This window comes from Galeopterus variegatus, unplaced genomic scaffold (assembly GCF_000696425.1).
Source record: "Galeopterus variegatus unplaced genomic scaffold, G_variegatus-3.0.2 Scaffold48, whole genome shotgun sequence".
In the NCBI taxonomy this organism is placed as follows: Eukaryota; Metazoa; Chordata; class Mammalia; order Dermoptera; family Cynocephalidae; genus Galeopterus; species Galeopterus variegatus.
The window spans coordinates 1,208,556-1,227,933 of NW_007726159.1; the positions used below are offsets into that span (position 1 = coordinate 1,208,556).

Sequence of the window (19,378 nt, forward strand, 5' to 3'; positions counted from 1 at the left end):
GTGCCCTTTTAAGTTGCTTCCTCAGTGCGGCTGGTTTTCACCCCATCTTGAGAAAAGCTGTGAAGAGGAACCTAATAACAAAGCAAGAGCTTTAAGCTGACTTGGGTCTACTCAGCTTGTCAATAATTCTCAAACCACTTTGCTACCTGTATTGCAGAAAGAGCTTTCCAGAAGACATCAAAAAATGTTCTGGACTTAAAGAATTTTGCCAGCTCAGGATAGTGATGTCAATGAAAAGCCATGTAAAAAGAGGAGTAAGGAATTGAGAGCTTTATAAAGTCTCAGTTTGTTTCCTCGTGATCTTTGTAATCTTCTGTTACTGGCCCTACTTGCTCTTATCAAGGATTCTGAAGTGGGAATGGGAATTCTTGGGGAACCACTGGTGTCTTGCTCTTTTCTCCTGAAAATCTACAAGTTCTGGAGAAACAAATCCAACATGTTTGGATTCATCCATTAATTCATTAGTGAAATATTTACAGAATATGTACCATGTGCTGGGTGTGGAGGTAGGTACAGGAGATACCAGTCATCAACAAAAAATAGACATGGCCCCTGTCATCATGTGTCACAAAGTTTAGAGGATGAGACTAATGGATATCAATCAGATAATCATATGGATTTCAACAGTGATAAGTGTCATGAAAGAGATCTCAGAACAGGAACATATAACCTAGTTAGGAAGGTCAAAGGAAGTAATGGTCTTACCTGTATCTGAAGAATGACTAGGAGTTAATTAGGCCATCAGGGGAGGACAGAATAGAACAAGCAGAAGAAGCAGTATGTGCAAAAGCCTGTGGCAGGAGCAAACATGGCAAGCACAGGAGACTGAAACAGGACTGGGGTGACGGGAGCAGAGAAATGGGAGGTAGGTGAGGAGTTGCGTGCTGGGAAAGGACCACGTAAAGACAGAAGGGGGACAGACTAGGAAGGGCCTTATAGGCCATGTCAAGGAGTTTCACGGTTTGGAGCTATACTGATTGGCCCACTTTCTGGGTAATTGAAAGGTTTCCATTCCCACATTTCAGAAGAGTAAAGTGCATGCATTGAAACAACGCACGGCACCCCATAAATATACAATTAAAAAAATAAAGTTATAAAAAAAGTGCTACACTAGGAACGGATCTGAGTTAAGAAGAATATATCCCTCAAAATGTTAGTTATGGCTTCAAGTTCTGTCCTTTGAAAACCTATCAGCACTACTGGCTATTACAAAAAAATTAATTTATTAAAATAGATGCTAGGAAGAGAGATTAGTTCAGAAGGTTAAGTTGTTGATTAAAGGGGAGTGTATCAGTGGGAGGGAGGAAAAGGTTCCACTCAGAAATTTGTCTTTTGCACTCTAATCTTAACTCAGCTGACCCTATTACTATAGGCAAAGAAATTAACCTCTCTGTGCCTTGGTTGCTTATCTGTGGAGGGAGGATAATGATGACCTACTAATAGGGTTGAAAATCATGCTATGAACACCAAGAGTTATAAAATAATATAAATAATTACTTATCCCATTGTAAGATTCTAGTCCTTACTTCAGAGTTTAAACATCTTCTCTCTGCTTAAATAATATCTCAGATTTTATTCTTGTCAGATAGCAGTGTGTGTGTGGGGGGGTGGGGGGATAGAGTGAGCTTGTGTTTATTTTCATATATAGCCAAATTCATGTTTATTGAAAATGCACCGTCTCTTTCTGATACCTGTTGTTCAGTCAGCAATACCCTGGGTTCTACATGATTGTGGTAACCCCTACTGACAGCAGATAGTTTAACATAGTAGAGGAACCACTGAGAGGTAGGGGTGGGGTGGGGTGGGATAAAGGAATAAGTACTTTTAACTTCTTTTTTAAATGCAACTCTTCTTGCCTGTTAAATAAGAAGAATACGCTTTTACTGTTTCATTAGCCTATGGCAATTATATCAACTATAGTTAAGCAATTCAAATTGGATCAGCAGGCACAAAATATCATGCCAAGAAGTGGCAAAATGAAGGGGCTTCCAGTTGGATTTTATTGTGGATCCGTTGATTCACATTTAAATTGCCATCTCTTTTGTGATATTTCCAATAATTTTATGGGAAGTATTTATAAAACTATTGCCAGTGGCATAAAGATTATCCATTTCTGTAATTATCCTTGGTTATCATGCCACACTTTCTTTAGCAGATGAAAGGAAATTGTAATCAATCTTCTGGAACAATAAAATATGTACAGATTGGAACAGCTATTTCTTTGCAAACTTGGAAAATTCTCTTCAATTCTTTCTTTTTCAAATCCATGCCTAGTAAATATGTAGGCTGTTTTTGTGATGATACAATGACTCAGACATGTGGCTGCAATGTGTTTTTTTTTTGGTTTTTTTTTTATACCACTATTAGTTTTTATTTATTTATTCATTCATTCATTCATCCATCCATTTATTTATTTATTTATTTTGTCAATATACAATGTGGTTGATTATTTGGGGCCAGTTACCGAAACCTGCAATGTTTTTGTTGATGTGACTTAGCCTATAGCCAAATTGTTGCCTAGATGTAGGCTGTTTTTGTGATGATACAATGACTCAGACATGTGGCTGCAATGTGTTTTTTTTTTTGGTTTTTTTTTTTATACCACTATTAGTTTTTATTTATTTATTCATTCATTCATTCATTCATTCATTCATCCATCCATTTATTTATTTATTTATTTTGTCAATATACAATGTGGTTGATTATTTCGGGCCAGTTACCGAAACCTGCAATGTTTTTGTTGATGTGACTTAGCCTATAGCCAAATTGTTGCCTAGCGATCTTGGTTAGTGTCTGTACCTGGCTAATAAGGCACAATGAACTGGACAGAACCAACCTTTCAGTTCTGGCCCAGATCCCTTGTGTTATGTAACTGTTGTAATTCTCCTGCCCTACTGTGCAACTGAAGGGGGGAATATTTGTTTGAATTTTTCAGTCCAGGCTGAGCAATACCTCTAACATGTGCTATGTGGTTTATTAAATTCTCACCTGATTGGGCCTTCTTCCCCAGTGCCTGTTTCCTTCCACTCTGGAGTTTTCCTGGATGGTTCTGCTGAATTTTGAGGGTGAGAGTTTGTAGGTATTTTTCTCAGATCTCTGCAGGTATTTTTCTCAGAGATTTTATCTATGGAAAAGAAACAACACATAAGTAAAAGAATATATGCCACTCTTGACAAAGTTATAGTCGGCACCATAAGGAGATGCTGCTTGTTTTCCAGAATATTCCTCTCAGGAATGCATCCCCTAGGATTCCTGCTCAACATGATAGAACTTTATGCAGGAGGAGTTAACCTGCAGACAACCTTCAGGCTGATGAAAAATATGCTTAAAATTGGTATATTATGTAATAAAAAGTTCACATGCTATATATCTTTTTGATATTAGCAATGCTGAAAATAAGAATTTATTATCAAAAAGCATTTTTGGTTTTGCTAAAGTATTCATAACTTATGGCTGAAATTGATGCATCATAAAATTCAGAAAAGAAAAATAGGCAGATATTATGTCTTTGCTATGCTATGACATCTCTGAAGAAGTAATACAAACTAATATTTATTTTCAGTTCAGAAATCGAATTTTTCCCTTGAAGCCTGCAAATATAATTTCTAATTAATATAGTTTAAATTTTAATTTACTCAGAGAATAATCAACTCACTGGTAAATATTTGGATTATGGAGAAGGATTTAATGAAAGTAAATTACTTAATATTTAAAAAAAATATAAGGGAGAAAAGAAAAAATGAATATATTTAATAGTTTTTTATTATCCACAGTATCTAATTTATTTTTAATTGGATGTACTGTGCTTAGAAAATTAAAATCAAGGCCCAAATCATTACTATTACTGAATTGTAATACATTTAAGTTTAAAAATTTAAGCAAACTCAGTATTGAAAATTTGGGTTTGCAAAAATGTTGAATCAGGGGGTAATAACTACAAAAATTTTCACTATACAAATCCTTTAATATGAATTTTTTAATGATTAATCTAAATTCATTCAATGTACTAAACTTTTCAGGAACATATTTCAGGAATAAAGGGAATCATAAAATTGAGTCAGTACTAACAGTTTTTAAAAATTTGTGACTAGGAAAGCTTAAACCCAGGGATTTCCCAAGACACTTTTCCTCCTTATGCATCCCTTACGTACTTTTATTTTTGAATTATAGTATTTTTGGCTAGAAAAATAGAAAAACACAGTACTAAATATATTTTTGTTATGGTTAAGTGGGAAAAAACCCCAAATTCCCCAATTTACTTGAGATCAAAGGAGACTCAATATAATTGTGTCCTTGAAGTCTGTGAGTAAAGATGTATTCCAACTGAAATATTGCTACGTGCATGAAATTTTACTGAAGGTTATAGGATAGGGTCCTTTCTATATAAGCACATGTTGTACACTAATAAATTTATCAGTATTCAACATATTTCAGAGTAAAAAAAGTAAATAGCACTTTCAATATGACATTTTGTACTAAGATGCTTTTGATAGAAATAAGAGAGAAGGATATATTTTTTCTATATGTTTGAGTCAAGTCATATTTTCCCATTTCTCTGTATCCAACCAAAAAAAATCATATTTCAGATCTATGACATTATGCCACATTGTATTGCTACCTAAGCAAGTGGCAGCCTAATCCTTTTCCCTATTCACCAACATTGGGACATTTACTGTTAAGACATTTTAAATCAAAGTTCGTAATCTCTGGCCACAGATGTCCAGTCCATTTATGAATTGGAATCCTTGAGACAGTGTGTTGTGTATACCTGTTTCTACAGGGAGAGGATCTAGAGTTATCATGGGCTTCTCAAAGGAGTCTGGATCAACAAAAAGCCATTGTATTCATATATTTTTCTAGGAACACCTGCACTAAAAGAAAACTATGATTGAAATAGAGCACGAAATATGAGTAAAAAATCAAAAAAAAATATCTTAATATGAAACAAGTAAAATCTGTAAAACAGTAATTTTTGAGGCTTCTTTTGACTATCGCTTATAAAACCACATGAATATAAGCTGCATAATATATCACCTCTGTAACTCATTCAAGCTACAGCAAATGTATTACATTTGCAGTGTCACTTTCCTGCTAGTACCAATTAAATGGCTGATTGTTCCGCAATAGTTCTTTTCTTCTATTCTAATAAGGAATTTTTGTTTATCATCATAACATTTGTATTAAATTAACTCTAAGTAGATCCTAGCACCTTGCCAGGTCTTCCCTGACACTACCAAGCCCTTCTAAAATGACACTGCCTGTGTTATGACAAGTCCAGGATATTTAGAAATTCAGCCTAATTTGATTTGCGGATAAACATTTTATTACAACATAAATCCTCATTAATACTGTAGCTTTTGATGAAGATGAGAATCCAGTTATTGCTTTTTCTTGAATTCAAAGCAGAACAACAAATTTTAAAAACCCATGCGGATTTAACACAAAAGGATCCCCGTCAACTATAATTCAGTGTGGGTGTCTTTCCATCCATGCAGCATGTTGTTTGTGGGAACAGATGGTCAAAGTGTTTGCATCATTCTCATCATGAAAGAGAAATTTAAAATACAAGGCAAATCTTGCTCTAGCATCTGGGTGAAGTTTAGTCAACTGCACATGGTACTTCTTCCCAATTTCACACATGGACAGCAGGATTCCCTCTTTTGTAGCTGCCCAAATTAATAGTGTAAGTCTTTCTGCCAACTGTGCTCTTTTCACAATGTATAGCAATTGCCAGATTTCATCAGTACACTTGGTCAAATTCCACCCTGGAATGTGCGCCTACAGCAGATAGTGAAATCAGTAGTCAGAGTGTTCTGATATGGTTGCTTTTATTGAATGTGCAAGAATGAGTACTACTGCGTGCATCCTGCACACACCTGGCTGATTCTGTCTCCAGCCTGGCAGCATCTCACCCTGGGCCTGTGTACCTCACTTCCAAACTGCTTGGCCCTCTTGTAGCAGTGCATGGTGGAAACCCAAGCAGGTGTGAAACATCTGCTTCCCTTTTCAACCGAGGAAATAAGTGATGTGGAAACCCATTAACCTTCCATATTTTATCAGTGGCATTAAGTAAATGCTGAAAAGGCAGCGATAAAAAGAAAGAACCTAATATGGAAATAAGGTTGTGAATTAGAAAGGGGCTTAATTGGCTTATTTATTTATTTTTTGGATGGATATAGAAAGAAAAAGACGTGAAAAATGTTTTCATTGGTTGTAATGTTTGGTGTGGGCCATGACATCACTTAGTTGAATTTCTAATTCTTAACACACTAAACACATTGTGGGTTGTCTCAAAAATAAATTTCCTTTCACTAGGAACCAACAGTATGTGAGTAACTAGATGTTAGATAAATTAATAAAAACTAAGTCTGGGTACTACGATTAGATGCATAAATGATACTATTATTTTCATCACAAATGAATGAATATTTGGAGTTAAAGTAATGAATAACACCGTTTTAAGAAATGTATGATTAATGATTATTTTCTGGCATCCAGGATTGTATTTTTGACTCAGCTTGTGGTTAATATCATAGTTACTAGAATATATAATGTGCTTAGAATAATTTTAGTAATAACACTGATCACATTTGAAATTATATATCTTTGTAGATTGTCAAATGATATGAAGTTGACAAACATTACAGCAACACACATAAAATGGAATCTGAAAGAACACCCTAAAATGTCATTTGCAAGAAGAGAAAAATGATATATTTTATATTAAGAAGTGTACATGCAATCTATAAAAAAATTCAGAGAACAAGAACTCAGAGTAGATGATAGTTCTGGAAACCATTTCATGTGAGGAATGGTTCAAGGAACTTAGGTTCTTTAGCTAAAGTATTGAAGATTAACTAGTGACCTAGTAGTTATTTCACATTCTTTGAAGGGCTGTTACATAGAAAACAAATAGATCTATTTCATACATCCCAGAAGGCAGAAGAAAGATTTACCAATGGAATTTACAACAAATGTTTTCAACAAAACCCTGAATACATTCAAACAACTTGTCTAAGAGCAAAACGCATTGCTTTGTGTGGTGGTGAAAACCCCACTGGCTGGAGGTATTCAGAAGAAGCTGGAGCCTGTGCTAAGGGAGGCAGGATGGGGTCCTTGCATGGAGTCAGAGGTCAGATGTCTCCTGTACAGCCTTAAAGTGCTCTGAAGTCCTGAAGAGATCTTTGTACTTTTGATTTTAGGATACATCATCACAGCAAAGAAATGAACAAATAAACAAAAAAGAATGTGGATCCTAAGAAGGTAGCTTTGGTACTTTTTTTTTTTTTTAATTGAGATTAATTCATCTAGAAAACACATTTTATGTATAGGTATTAAGGAATGTGGAGAGTTACCAGTGTGGGGTACTAAACAGAGAGCTCTAATCCTTACATCACTAATTCTCTGAGTGACTCTGGGTAAGTTGCTTTTCTATAACAGTTTCCTCAGCCATAACATGAGAAATACTTTTGTCATCCAGATTTCTGTAAGGATTAGATAAAGACTCCATTTGAGAAAAGTGCAATGTAACCAGCCAGAGTGGGATAAATTCCTTGAAAAAAAAGTTAACTCTTTCAGGTTTGCAAAGCACTGACATATGTGGGGCATGAAAGAGCTTCCATTTACTTAAGAGAGTTCCAGGTACCAGAAAAGCACAATGCAATTTCTCACAAATGTATATTCTTTAGCAGAAAGATACCTAAAAGCACAGAATTTAATTGAATTATGCAAATATATTTAAATCATGCAAACTACAAAAAATTACCATTTTAAAGAAAAAAACCCCACCCTACCCATGTTAGTGTCTCTTAAGTTTTTAGTGTATAAAACGGGTAATAACAGTAATTTTATCAGTCAGAGTCTGGTCTTCTATTCTATATTTAAAACAGTGTATGCTTTCTATGCCTAACTTCTCCGTTTAGCTGATATAACTCTATCCACTTCTTCCTTCAGTGAGGCAGCTCTCTGCTGTGTTACATGCAGAAATGGTTACTGATTGTACACACAGCTGGGCACCTGACCTAAAGAGGGTGGCCTGTCCACAGCTGGCTGGTGACCTTGATAGTGGTATGAAGGGCTCTGCTCAGTGGAAACAATGGTTGTTATCTGAGTTAGTCAGACTGCTCTCCCTGGAATGTGGACTAGGAAATGAGTAGATGGGAAGGAGAGCAGTCCAGAATAGATATGCAGAGAAAACAGTGTCCGTGAGAAATGAAGCCATACTGACCGTGAGAGAGAGGCAGAGAAAGCAATTAGCTCCTAGTGCTGCCTCTTTCCCCCGAAGGGCTCTTCAGTTCCAGTTATCCACAGGCTTCCTTAGGACGAGCCCCAGCCACTGAAGGCGCCCTGATTATTTCTCTGTCCTTTGCCAAACCAGAACAGTTAGGAATTTTCTTCATCATGTCAGACTGGAAAGGACATTCATGTTTATCTTTTTTCTAGACTAACTTTTCGGAAATTTCACATGCCAAGTTTATTCATTCCTCAATTCTTTTATTTACCATCAGCTCAGGTATTATTTTGAAAGAATACTGTTTATTAAGTTCTATAAATCTAACTGTTTACTATATAAGACTATTTATGTTTGGACGAAGTAAATAAATAGGCTCGAGTAGCTTTGATAAAAAGTTTCATACATTATTTTTCTCTGTTCCCACCTTATCCTTTGGCTAGGAATAGAACTGACAGAGAGAGTAGATCTTCCTACCAAAATTAGCCATAGTAGTACCTCCCATGCATGCCAATCAAACTGGTTGAACTTATATAGGGAAGCCTTTACTGATTCCTGTAAATTAAATTTCAGTAGATAGTCTAGTTATTTTCCTATTCCACATAGGACAAATTAAATTGTATACGCTAATTGTTGCAGCCAAGGACTAAAGAGTGCTTTTCTATTTAAACAAGTTAGGATTTCCACCACCCTCCCTTTTCTGCCTTAAAAAAATTTAATAATCTTTATTTTTTGAAGCAGTCAGTTCTAGAGTGGTTTTTAGCTTTCTAGATTGCTGTCCACATAGAGTGGGTTGAGATGCAGGCTGGGTCAGTTTGGATGGATGATGGGGGACTGAGTGAGGCTTGGGATGTCTCTAGACTTGGAATAGTGCTAGACTTAGAATCTAGGGGCCTTGGCTGAGGACAGCTATTTGGCACAGGTAGCGCAGAAGGGCTACTCCACTTGTCTGTTTAACAAAGCAAAATCTGGGATGGAAGAATAAGAGGATCACTAAAAACATTGCCAGATTCACAATTTTGTGGAGGGATGTCAATATACACAGGGCTGAACAACATTGAGTATCTACCATGTAGTAGGTTAGAGATCACAAAATGATCTTGTGGGCTAAATTTGGCAGGGATTAAGTTTTTATTTCCCTCAGTGATTTAAAAAAGGAAACATTTAAACATTACAAAATTCAACATTTAAATATTGGGGGATTTCAAATTAAAATTTGTATTTCAGTCCTTCTTGACAAGGGGGAACATCAGGCAGCTCGCAGCCCCCATCCCCGTGGGGCAGCAATTGTTGGAGCTGAACGGCCTCTGGCCTTTTTAGACAGAGCAGGCATGATCCTCACTTATACTATCTATCAGCTGCTGTCAATATTGTAATTAGCCAATCTCCATGCTAAATACTTTACATATATTAACTAATTTAATTCTCACCCATAACCTAATACTAATGATGGTATTATCTTTATTTTATACATGAGCAAACCGAGACTCAGAGATGTTAAATATCTTGACTAAAGAGTTAGAAAGTAGCAAAGTTATGATTCGAATTCAAAAGTGTCAAACTCTAAAACAAATGCTTATTTTACTGTGAATTTACATGATTGTAGGAAAACTCAATTTCATTTTTTTAAATTGTTACTTTTTATATTTAAAGTTGGAATATTTTAAAGCCCTATGTATTAGTTTTCTATTGCTGTTGTATCAAATTACCACAAATTTAATTGCTTAAAACAATATATATTTATTCTCATATAGTTCTGGAAGTCAGAAGTCTGAAATGGGCATGAAGGGTTGTGTCTCTTTTGGAGGCTTCAGGAGAGATCCATTTCCTTGTCCTTTCCAGCTCCTAGAAGCCACCTGTATTCCTTGGTTCCTACTGCCTTCTTCCACCCCCAAAGCCTATCTATCCAGCCTCTGCTTTTGTTGTTCCATTTCCTTCTGCTTTAACCCTCTTGCCTTCCTCTTATAAGGATCCCTTGATTACATTGAGGTTACCTGGATAATTCAGGATAACCTTCCCATCTCAAGATCCTTATAACATCAGTGATTTTTTTTCTTTTAAGGTAACAAATTCATAAGTTTTGGAGATTAGGGCATGGGCATTTTGGGGTGGCCATTATTCAGTCTACCACACCATAATAGCTATGGGCACTCAACTTTGACTCATTTCCACACAAATAAGGTCACTTTAAAGCATCATAAACTATAGATAAGTCATTTACATATCCTCTACTGGTACCAAAACATTTGTTTAAAGAAGCATTTAATGTAATGTAAGTAAGTAGAAGCCTAAGAAAAATGATTGTAATCAAAAGAGGACATTAGTAAGTTATTTTTATTTGAATCCAAAATGTGTTCCATTCTTCATTTCCATGGCAGATATAAATTAAACCACGCTTTGCAGAAGATAAGAGTTCTATAATCAGAAATCAACATCTGCAGATTTTGTGACATTGCACCTGCATGTTTTGAAGTAAAGAACACAAAAATACCAAGCACATATCAGAGACTATCTTTAAACACTAATAACTTTGCTTTTTCAAGACAAAATATCTTAAATATAACTGTTATTCCTATTAAAGTCTGTGAAGTCATGCTAAGTCTGCAGATTTAAAAGAAACTATTTTTTCCTTCCTACTCAAATAGTTCCTCTGTTAAATGAAACTTCCACAAAAGAGTTTTTATTACTAGCTATGGAAAATTAAGCTTTCAAATACACCTTGAGAAAAGTATGACAAAGATATGAATAAATTTGTCATCCAAAAGATGTGATCCTTGGTTTTGTTCCTTTAAGGTTGTATTTTTCTATGTGAAGAACTGTAGATTTGAAAACATCACTATTACAAAGTAACTCATAGTAAAACAGATTTGTAGTTTGAATTATCTTGATAATTCTGTGGCTTATTTTTATTTTTGGCTTCTCTTGGCTCATGTAGACCTGGTTTCTACTGTAGAGTGTTTCTTCCTTGTTACCTCTATTTGTTAACCACATTTTAGTGTATGCAATGAAGATTCTTGTATGATTTACAGAAGGGTCTTCCTCTCCTAATTAAAAAAATTTGAAGATTGAATAATAGTCTTGCTAAATTAAGTTCGGCATAAAGGTCTCTTTAGACATAGTAAACTGTAACCTAACTCAATATGTAAACAGACTGTAACCTACTCTTGTAATCTAATTTGATGACCAAACAGAATGTAACCTAGTCTTGCAACAAGTAGCCAAGTCTCAGCCAATTACAAGCAGCCAACTGTTCAAACTGTGTTCAGATAATGCATATGCCCAGCTGTAACCAATCCAGCTATTTCTGTACCTTACTTTCATTTTCTGTATGTCGCTTTCCCTTTTGTGTCTATATATCTTAGCCAACCATGCAGCAGCCCCAGAATCACTCTGAACCTATTCTGCCCAATTCACGAGTCGCTCTTTGCATAATTAAAGTCTGTTAAATTTAATTTGTCTAAAGTTTTTCTCTTAACAGTCTTCAACTGTTGACATAAAAGGCAAGACTACATGTTTTACTACATCTTTTTGGTGTATGATTCTAATTATTTGTGGAAGTATTGTGTACGAGGGTACTTCAACAAGTTTATGGAAAGATTTAATCTTAATTAAAAGACTATTTTTTAATTTTAGTTTTCCATGAACTTTTTGAAGTACCCACATATGTGGACTTTTATTAGAAGTGAAGGCTTATGATTATCAAATGCTCTCCTCTCCATTGACACATCATACGAAATATTTTAAATCAGATAATCTAACAATTGAATAGCCAAGCTTTAGTCATCAGTAAGGAAGTGATCTTATATTGCATTCATGTTGATAGACTGATTTCAAAATTTTTACTTTTTCCACTTTCTCCTCAGGTAAATAAATGCTGGCTATTTGGGAGATACTGTTTTTCTATTTTCTTGTCTGAGATGAACATGCAGAAGAAAGACAGTGGTAAAAATACCTGGTCTGTAAGAACAAGTAAATATTCTCCACATTCTTAACTGAATAGTGAAAATCTGGAGCTGTCCTTTACAATAGGTAAGGAAATAAATGAAGTCAAGAAAACTGAAGTGAATTTTCTTCATTCTTTTTAAAACTATATTGTTGAAAGTGGGTAGAGAGGAGGTTGTACAAAGTACAAATATAAATTAATTTAGAAAAACAATTAATATTTTCATAATGGTATCCTCCCAACTGGAAACATATTATTTCCCTTCAATTATTCATGTTTATTCTACATCTCTGTAAAATTCAGTTATTTTCTTCACATAGGTCCTTTCATCTTCTCTTAAATAGAAACAGCCAAGTACAGCGAGAGTGGGGCTGCTTGTTCACAGTTGTGATTTTGATTGTGGGGATATTCCTTGACAGGAATTTGTTTATTTACAACTTTTCTTGTGATTCATTTTTAAATTTACAATTTTGCTTGTAATTTTCTTGTGTTTCTTATTTTTTCTTCCTTAGAGATGGGAAATTTTGGCTAGTAAAAACTCAGTTGTGCCTTGGTTCAAATATTTATTTTAGTACATATAGAAAGTCATTAAAAACCATCACACACAGACTTTTTCTAATAGATGAAAAGCAAAACAATTCTAGTTTTATGACATAATTTTATGTTTTCTTTATTTAACAAAAGCATATTCTGTTCTACTGATTTCACTGTCATTGCTGTATTTTCTGGGCTAGGGTATAGCATTTATCCTGGGGAGAAAAAGGAGAGAGAGTCTAGAAAGGGCAGCTGGGAATAGATTGCATTAGGTCCTACAAAGTCAGGTGTAGGAATGTAGGTTTTGTTCTACAGACAATATGGAAGCACTTAAGGTTCTTGATCGGAGTAGTGAGAGTGAGATCAAAGTGGTGGTTAATGGAAAATAATCTGCTAACAGCATTTGGCCTGGATGGAAAGGGGGAGAGATCGGGTGAAATAGAGTCCTAAACAGAAGTGACCACATAGATAACCTGGAATGGTGCAGGCATGAGTTACTAGTAAGGACCTGCTTGGATTGGAAAGGAAGGAAGTGGGTTTGAGGGTCATTCTGAAAGGAGATTTGGTGACTAATTTCCTTTACAGGATATTCTAGATAAAGGAATAAAATATGAATGAGATCTTGAGCTTGGGAGACTGAAAGAATGGTAGTACCTGCAATAGATCAGGGGAGTTTATTTGAAGGGGAAGATAAGGAATTCAGTTTTAGACATGTTTTCTATGGGATGTGGCATAACATACAGGTGTATATGTCCAGTGGTTAATTGGAAAATATTAAAAAAGAAAAAGAAATTGGTCTAATATGGATTTGGAATCATCCATGTAAAAATGAGTGTGGTAGATAAGATTCCTAATGCAAAGAGTTTAGAGGGAGCAGAGGAGTGAGTGCTGAATCTTTAAACGTGTACATTCCACATCTATTTTATTGTTTTTATAAGGCTTATCACTGTCTGAAGTTACATTGGTCATTATGTGCTTACTTGTCTATGATCTCTTTCGTTTTCTCTAGAATATAAGCTCCACGTTAGCACAGACTTGGTCAGTATTTTTCACCACTATATCTCCAGCCCATTGAACAGTGCCTGGCAAAGGGCAGGTGATCAAAAAGCATCTATTAAATGAATGAGTGACTGCATGAACAAATAACAGTTTTGTAAATATTGAGATCTTCAACTAGTCTCAGTGTGACCCTAGATAATTCATCTAGTCAAGGACAAATGTTTCATCAGACAACACATTTCAGAGAAAAATGCATTCGGCTTTTTAGTTTTTCTCTACAGATTGCATTCTGACCTTGTATTTTGGTGTGTGACTCTTCACATGTCTTGGTTTCGAGGGATTTCATTTCGCTTTTGTTTTCTTCCTTTGAGAAACAGAATAGAGATTGTATGTCATAAATTTATATAAAAATAAACTTGGATATAAAAATGTAACATCAGTTTTCACTCAATTATCAATCCAATCATTAAAACTGACCATTTGTTTATGATGTCTTAAAAATGATGATTCTTGCACTGGGATGGACATTTTTGGCCCTACTATTGAATCACAAGCCTCAACCTCAGCTTGTTGGCAAAAGGAAGACTCTGTTCCTCCCAATTTTTGTCTTCACTTCCTACAGCCCTAGCATTCATCCCAGTCTAGGTCTTTAGTTGAAGAACTTAAAAGGGTAGAGAGAAAGCAGTTTAGGCCCTTCACCCGGAGCTCTCTGTATTCTCTCCACGATTTCATTGGCCTCCACCTCATCATTTGTCTGAGAATCTAAGCTTTCCTTTGAAATGTAGTTATGTCACAATGGATGTGGCCAGTGTGTGCCTGAGGATATTCCTACAGGGACAGAGTAAAGCGAAATATAAGGATAGAACACAGAAATGTCGACTTCCAAGCTACACATAGTCTAGTAGGGGGAATAAACACACAAAAATAAGTGCAAAAAAAAAAAAAAGTAGATGATGAGACAATGTCTGCAGAGGATAGAGATTTGGTATAAACATGGAGTGGTCAATTCTACTGGAGTAGAAGGGAAAAGAACGAGACTATTAAAAAAAAGTAACTTGTGATTTTTATAAAGCTGAGATTTTTGTTTTCCAGATGGTCAAGACATGGAAAACATTCCACGCAGATGATGCAGGTTTAGCAAGAGCCTCAGGTGTGATTGTATATAGACGACTACAGTAGAAGTGTTTGGATGGCAAAGCATGTGAGAAGATGAGGCTCGCCAAGTAGGCGGGGATGAGCATGACCTTGAGAGCCTTGTGTGGCATGATATGGAATTTTGACATGTTTTGTGGGCACTGTATGTTGTAGAAGCACTTTATACTGAAAAGTAAACTAATTGGATGATTGCATGTAAGCCTCACAATAACCATATGTGTTAGGCAAGGCAGCTATTATTATTACTATTATGTTATTAAATAGGTAACTGATTGAGTAACTAGTTCATATGAACATACCTAGAAACGTATCAATCTAGGACTACTTATAGTGATAAAGTCTTCTGATTTTAACCAAGTAGTTTAGCATCACATTATGACGTTATTTATAAACATTTCCATCACAGTCTTTATGTGTATGCAAAGGTATATTTATGTGAATAGTGTCTTATTCTGGAGTAACACAGAGAGAGCTCAGATTAGGCTGTTTGAAGCTCTTGAATTATTTGTCATTGATAAGTGGAAATTACATATGATATTTTGGTTGGTGAATGAACTCTTTAAAAGATACTTTAAAAAAACATGCAATATAAATTGATTTATTCATTCCTAGATTTTTTTTATAAGACTCAAACCATTTATTTGTATTTCAGAGGCTTATTGTTTAAATGCCCTTTTGAAAGGTTATATTCTGTAGAAGAAAATAGGGTTTTAACTTTCTGTCATTTTTAACATTTAGCGTATTAGAAATTGAAGAAAAACTATTTTCCTATACCCACATGTCTTGGAAAGAACAGATGCAAACAATTCCCTAAATATGACTTTTAAGACATAATGTGATGCCACTAGACTTCATGATTAACATCTGTAAGTTACGGCTGTCAGAATGGCACGGGATACACCTAAGGGCGGCTCTGCCTGTGCCTAGGCTAAGTAATTCTCCAGTATTACTGTTTCTCAAGGAAAGGCAACTCTTTAAGAAGCTTCTGCTTTCTTTTTTTTTTTTAACCTTCTCTCTAACATTCTTTTATCCTTCAGGTGGAGTATTTGGAAGGGTTGATTCAACTCATATTCCTCCTGTTCTGAAGCAGTATGTCCTAGCAATTTAGGTCTCATCAGGTAAAATCAGAAGAGGGTTCCAATTCAGACTCTGCCATTTGTTAACTGTGTGCAAGCAGCAAATTCTAATAGGAGCTACAGCTGTTGTGAGGGTTAAATACAATAGCGCTTGGCACATCGTAATTGCTGTTAGCTATTATGTTCTCCAGGACAATAATGTATTAGCTATTTTTATGTGCTCTTGGAGGAAATAATCATGGTAGGCAAGGGTTAAATATGAATGCTGTGACTTTCCCAGAGCAAAACAGAGCAAGACTAGTTGAAAGGAAGTACGCAGCCCAATATTTGTGTGTACCCAGCTCAATAACTAGAAAGAAGTCAAGGGCACTCCTGTAGAGCAATACTAAGCATGATCCTTCACATTTCCTCTCTATTGCAGATAGTCAAAGTCAATCAGAAGAGAAAGGCAGTTTTTCCAGGGCCAGTGTTAAGTAACGTTGGTGTTGTCTATCTTCTAGGCTCATTTAAACTTAAATCAGTAGACCACACTACCCTAGTCCCCAAGGCAAATCTGTTTGTACTTGACATCTCTCATCCAGCTCTTTCAGATGGAAAAATAACTACCGCTCAAAAATTTTTTGTAGCTCTTTAAGGTAATTCTAGTGAGTAATTCATGAAAATTATTCTTTAGATAGTTGTAGGTAAATATTGCTCTTGTAATTATAACTTTGGATGTAAACGTGTCATAAAAAACACAGCAATAATAATAATTGCTGCTTGGAAAGTACCTACTACATGTTTTGTATATAGTCTCTAGTTCTCATAACGAGGCTACAAAGCAAGTATGATTATCTTCATTTTATAGATGAATAGACTTAGAACTTATGAAAAGATTTGTCGAGAGCAGGGTCTCTCCACCTTGGCAGTATTTAAATTTCAAAGTGGATAATTCTATGTTGTATAGAGCTGACCTGTACATTCTAGAATGTTTTGCAGCATCTCGGGACTTTATCCATCAGATGCCAGTAACATCCCCACTCCCAAGCTGTAACACCCCCAAATATCCCCACATATTACCAAATGTCCCTGGAGTGGCAAAATTGCTTACTGCTAAGAACCACTGGTCTAGAAAACTTATTGTTAAAATGTAGTTTATTAAGTCCAGGATGCTTGACATTCTTTGTTGAAACTAAATCATGTCACCAATTTAGTATTCAAGAAATGATTTTATTTTGGATGATGGCAAAAGTGAAAATCAGTGATGAGAAATCTTAACTGGCTTTTGCAAATCCTAATATAGTCTCCTATACATTTATTATTCTGTTTTTAAGAAAATATATACAGAATATATAATACAATGGGGATAAACCCGAACAGTACACAACCCGGATGTTACCAGGTAAGCCTGCTAAGCAATCTTATATATCATAGTATTTATTAAATTCCATTGTCAGACAAGAAATGATGAGAATCAAGACTGATTTAGGAATGTAAAGATCATACCTGACTCGTGGATTGCTGAGACTGATTCCTTGGAAGAGACTCTTGTTCATTCTCATTGTTTACTTCTATAGGCTGCACCTTGTTAAGTTTTATTGTCAGTGATTTAAACATCTTCTCTGAGGTGGTTCCAAAAACCTCTGTTTTTATGACCGTGTCTCAAGGTAGAGAAATGTACTTTGTTTTTCTTTTCCTTAGTACACAAGCCAATTAGCTGTTTAATCAGGATTTTGTTCTGGTTAATTCCTGCAGGCAAGTCCCTAGTTAGTCAAGGCTTTGTCTTAAAAGCAGCAAATTCCTTCTGCTTGGGTGATTTGCACTCTGCTTATGAACTTTAGAGAGTCAAAATGCCCCTGTGAATAATTTATAAGCAGAGAGTTAAACAAAACTTCATAATTGCTTTGAATTGTTTAAATGTAATCACATGTTCATTGGTTTGTTTATTTTCTTTCTTTCTAATTACCCACCTACCTCTCTCCATCTATATAATTTTAAACTGATTAATAATACATGCAAACTGTTAAAAAATGAGCAGGAGGGCTTATAAAAAAAGCACATAGTTTACTTTCCCAAAGTCCCATCTACAGTCCTGTACCATGAAGTAGGTAACTACTTTTAAGCTTCTTTTTTCTGTTCTTCTGGGTGGTTATTTCTGCATCACTTAAAAAAAAAAATGCTTATGCTCTTTTTGTGTGTGTGTGTAAATTTGGGGTTGAGATAGGCTAAGAGAAGCGTGCATAAAATAATGGTGTGTTTCACAACAAATGGTGTCATAGATACCATAGATGGTATCTAGATGGCATACAGTAATATATATATAACCATATATATGTGTGTGTGTATATATATGTATACATATGAGGGTACTTCAAAAAGTTTGTGGAAAAATAGAAGTAAAAGATAATATGAATCTTTCCATGAACATTTCGAAGTTCTTTTGTAAAACACAAATCAGATAGTTATAAAGCTATCCTAAAATAAAAAGAATTATCATTAGCGAACAGTACCGTATTCTTGTTGCGACTAGTGATTTAGTTTCAGCAGAGCACCAGCAATCATATCAACATTGTTTTAATCTTACTGATTTTTAAGTTTTATATTAACTTCACAAATAGGTTTCAGTTCTATCGTTCTTTAAAAATTATAAGCAAATGGAGTTCATATCTAATTTCAGGTTTGAACATATTTAAATATTATTTCTATAAAATTATTCAAATAAATGCTGGAGGATCCATGATAAAGTTTTCATTTAGAAAGAGTCAGGTTTGAGAAATGCTATCTTTCTTTGAAGGAATCTTCAGAGATGGGATTTCAGACATTCCCACTGGGGAGCAATTTTGGGCTGAGGAGGGTTTTCTAGTAGTTTTCAAATCACAGTCTCCTCTGCTTCTGGAAGGGGGCATGGATTGGAGGTTTCTTTTTTTCTAGAAGACTATTGGAAACAAACTAAGATTACAAAACCAACTAAGGTTACATTTTACCCTATATCTACTAGAAAGAAAAATTAAAGCAATTTTCTGTGATCCCTCTGAGTTAAATTCAAGAAGTTTGAACATCATTTCAATAAGAGAAACCACTGAGGATAAAGGGAATAACTGGTTTGTAGTAGATAACCTCAAGCAATAACTTCAAAGGAAACAACAAAAAGTCTCCATGTACCCAACACACACATTATGTTGGTGGGAGTGTCTATTTTTTAGAAGGAGATAGTAAACTGATAATAAACCTAAACACTGACTGAGTCCTGAAAAGTTTACTACACAGAACATATGATACTCAGTAAGGCAGAAAACTAGCTGATTAAATTATGAACTTTTTTCCCCCCAATTATTGGACTTCAGAGGAAAAAACACCAGGCATGTTGTCCGTTCACCTGTGAACTGGGTTTCAGGCCCCCTCTGTAAAAGAGATGCTATAATAATAAGCTCACAAAGATTTGGGGAAGATTCCACAAACTGT

The 19,378-nt window shown here is 35.2% G+C and overlaps 1 protein-coding gene across 1 annotated transcript in view; it reads right to left on the reverse strand.

The window, feature by feature from the left end:
- Window positions 1–17,616, reverse strand: part of CNGB3 (cyclic nucleotide gated channel beta 3) — a 145,329-nt gene extending 127,713 nt beyond the window's left edge. The window contains 3 exon segments of the mRNA XM_008572614.1: window positions 2,989–3,124; window positions 14,001–14,070; window positions 17,423–17,616. Coding sequence (XP_008570836.1) covers window positions 2,989–3,124; window positions 14,001–14,070; window positions 17,423–17,533 — 317 coding nt within the window. The 5' untranslated portion in view covers window positions 17,534–17,616.
- Between the last annotated feature and the right edge of the window lie 1,762 nt (window positions 17,617–19,378).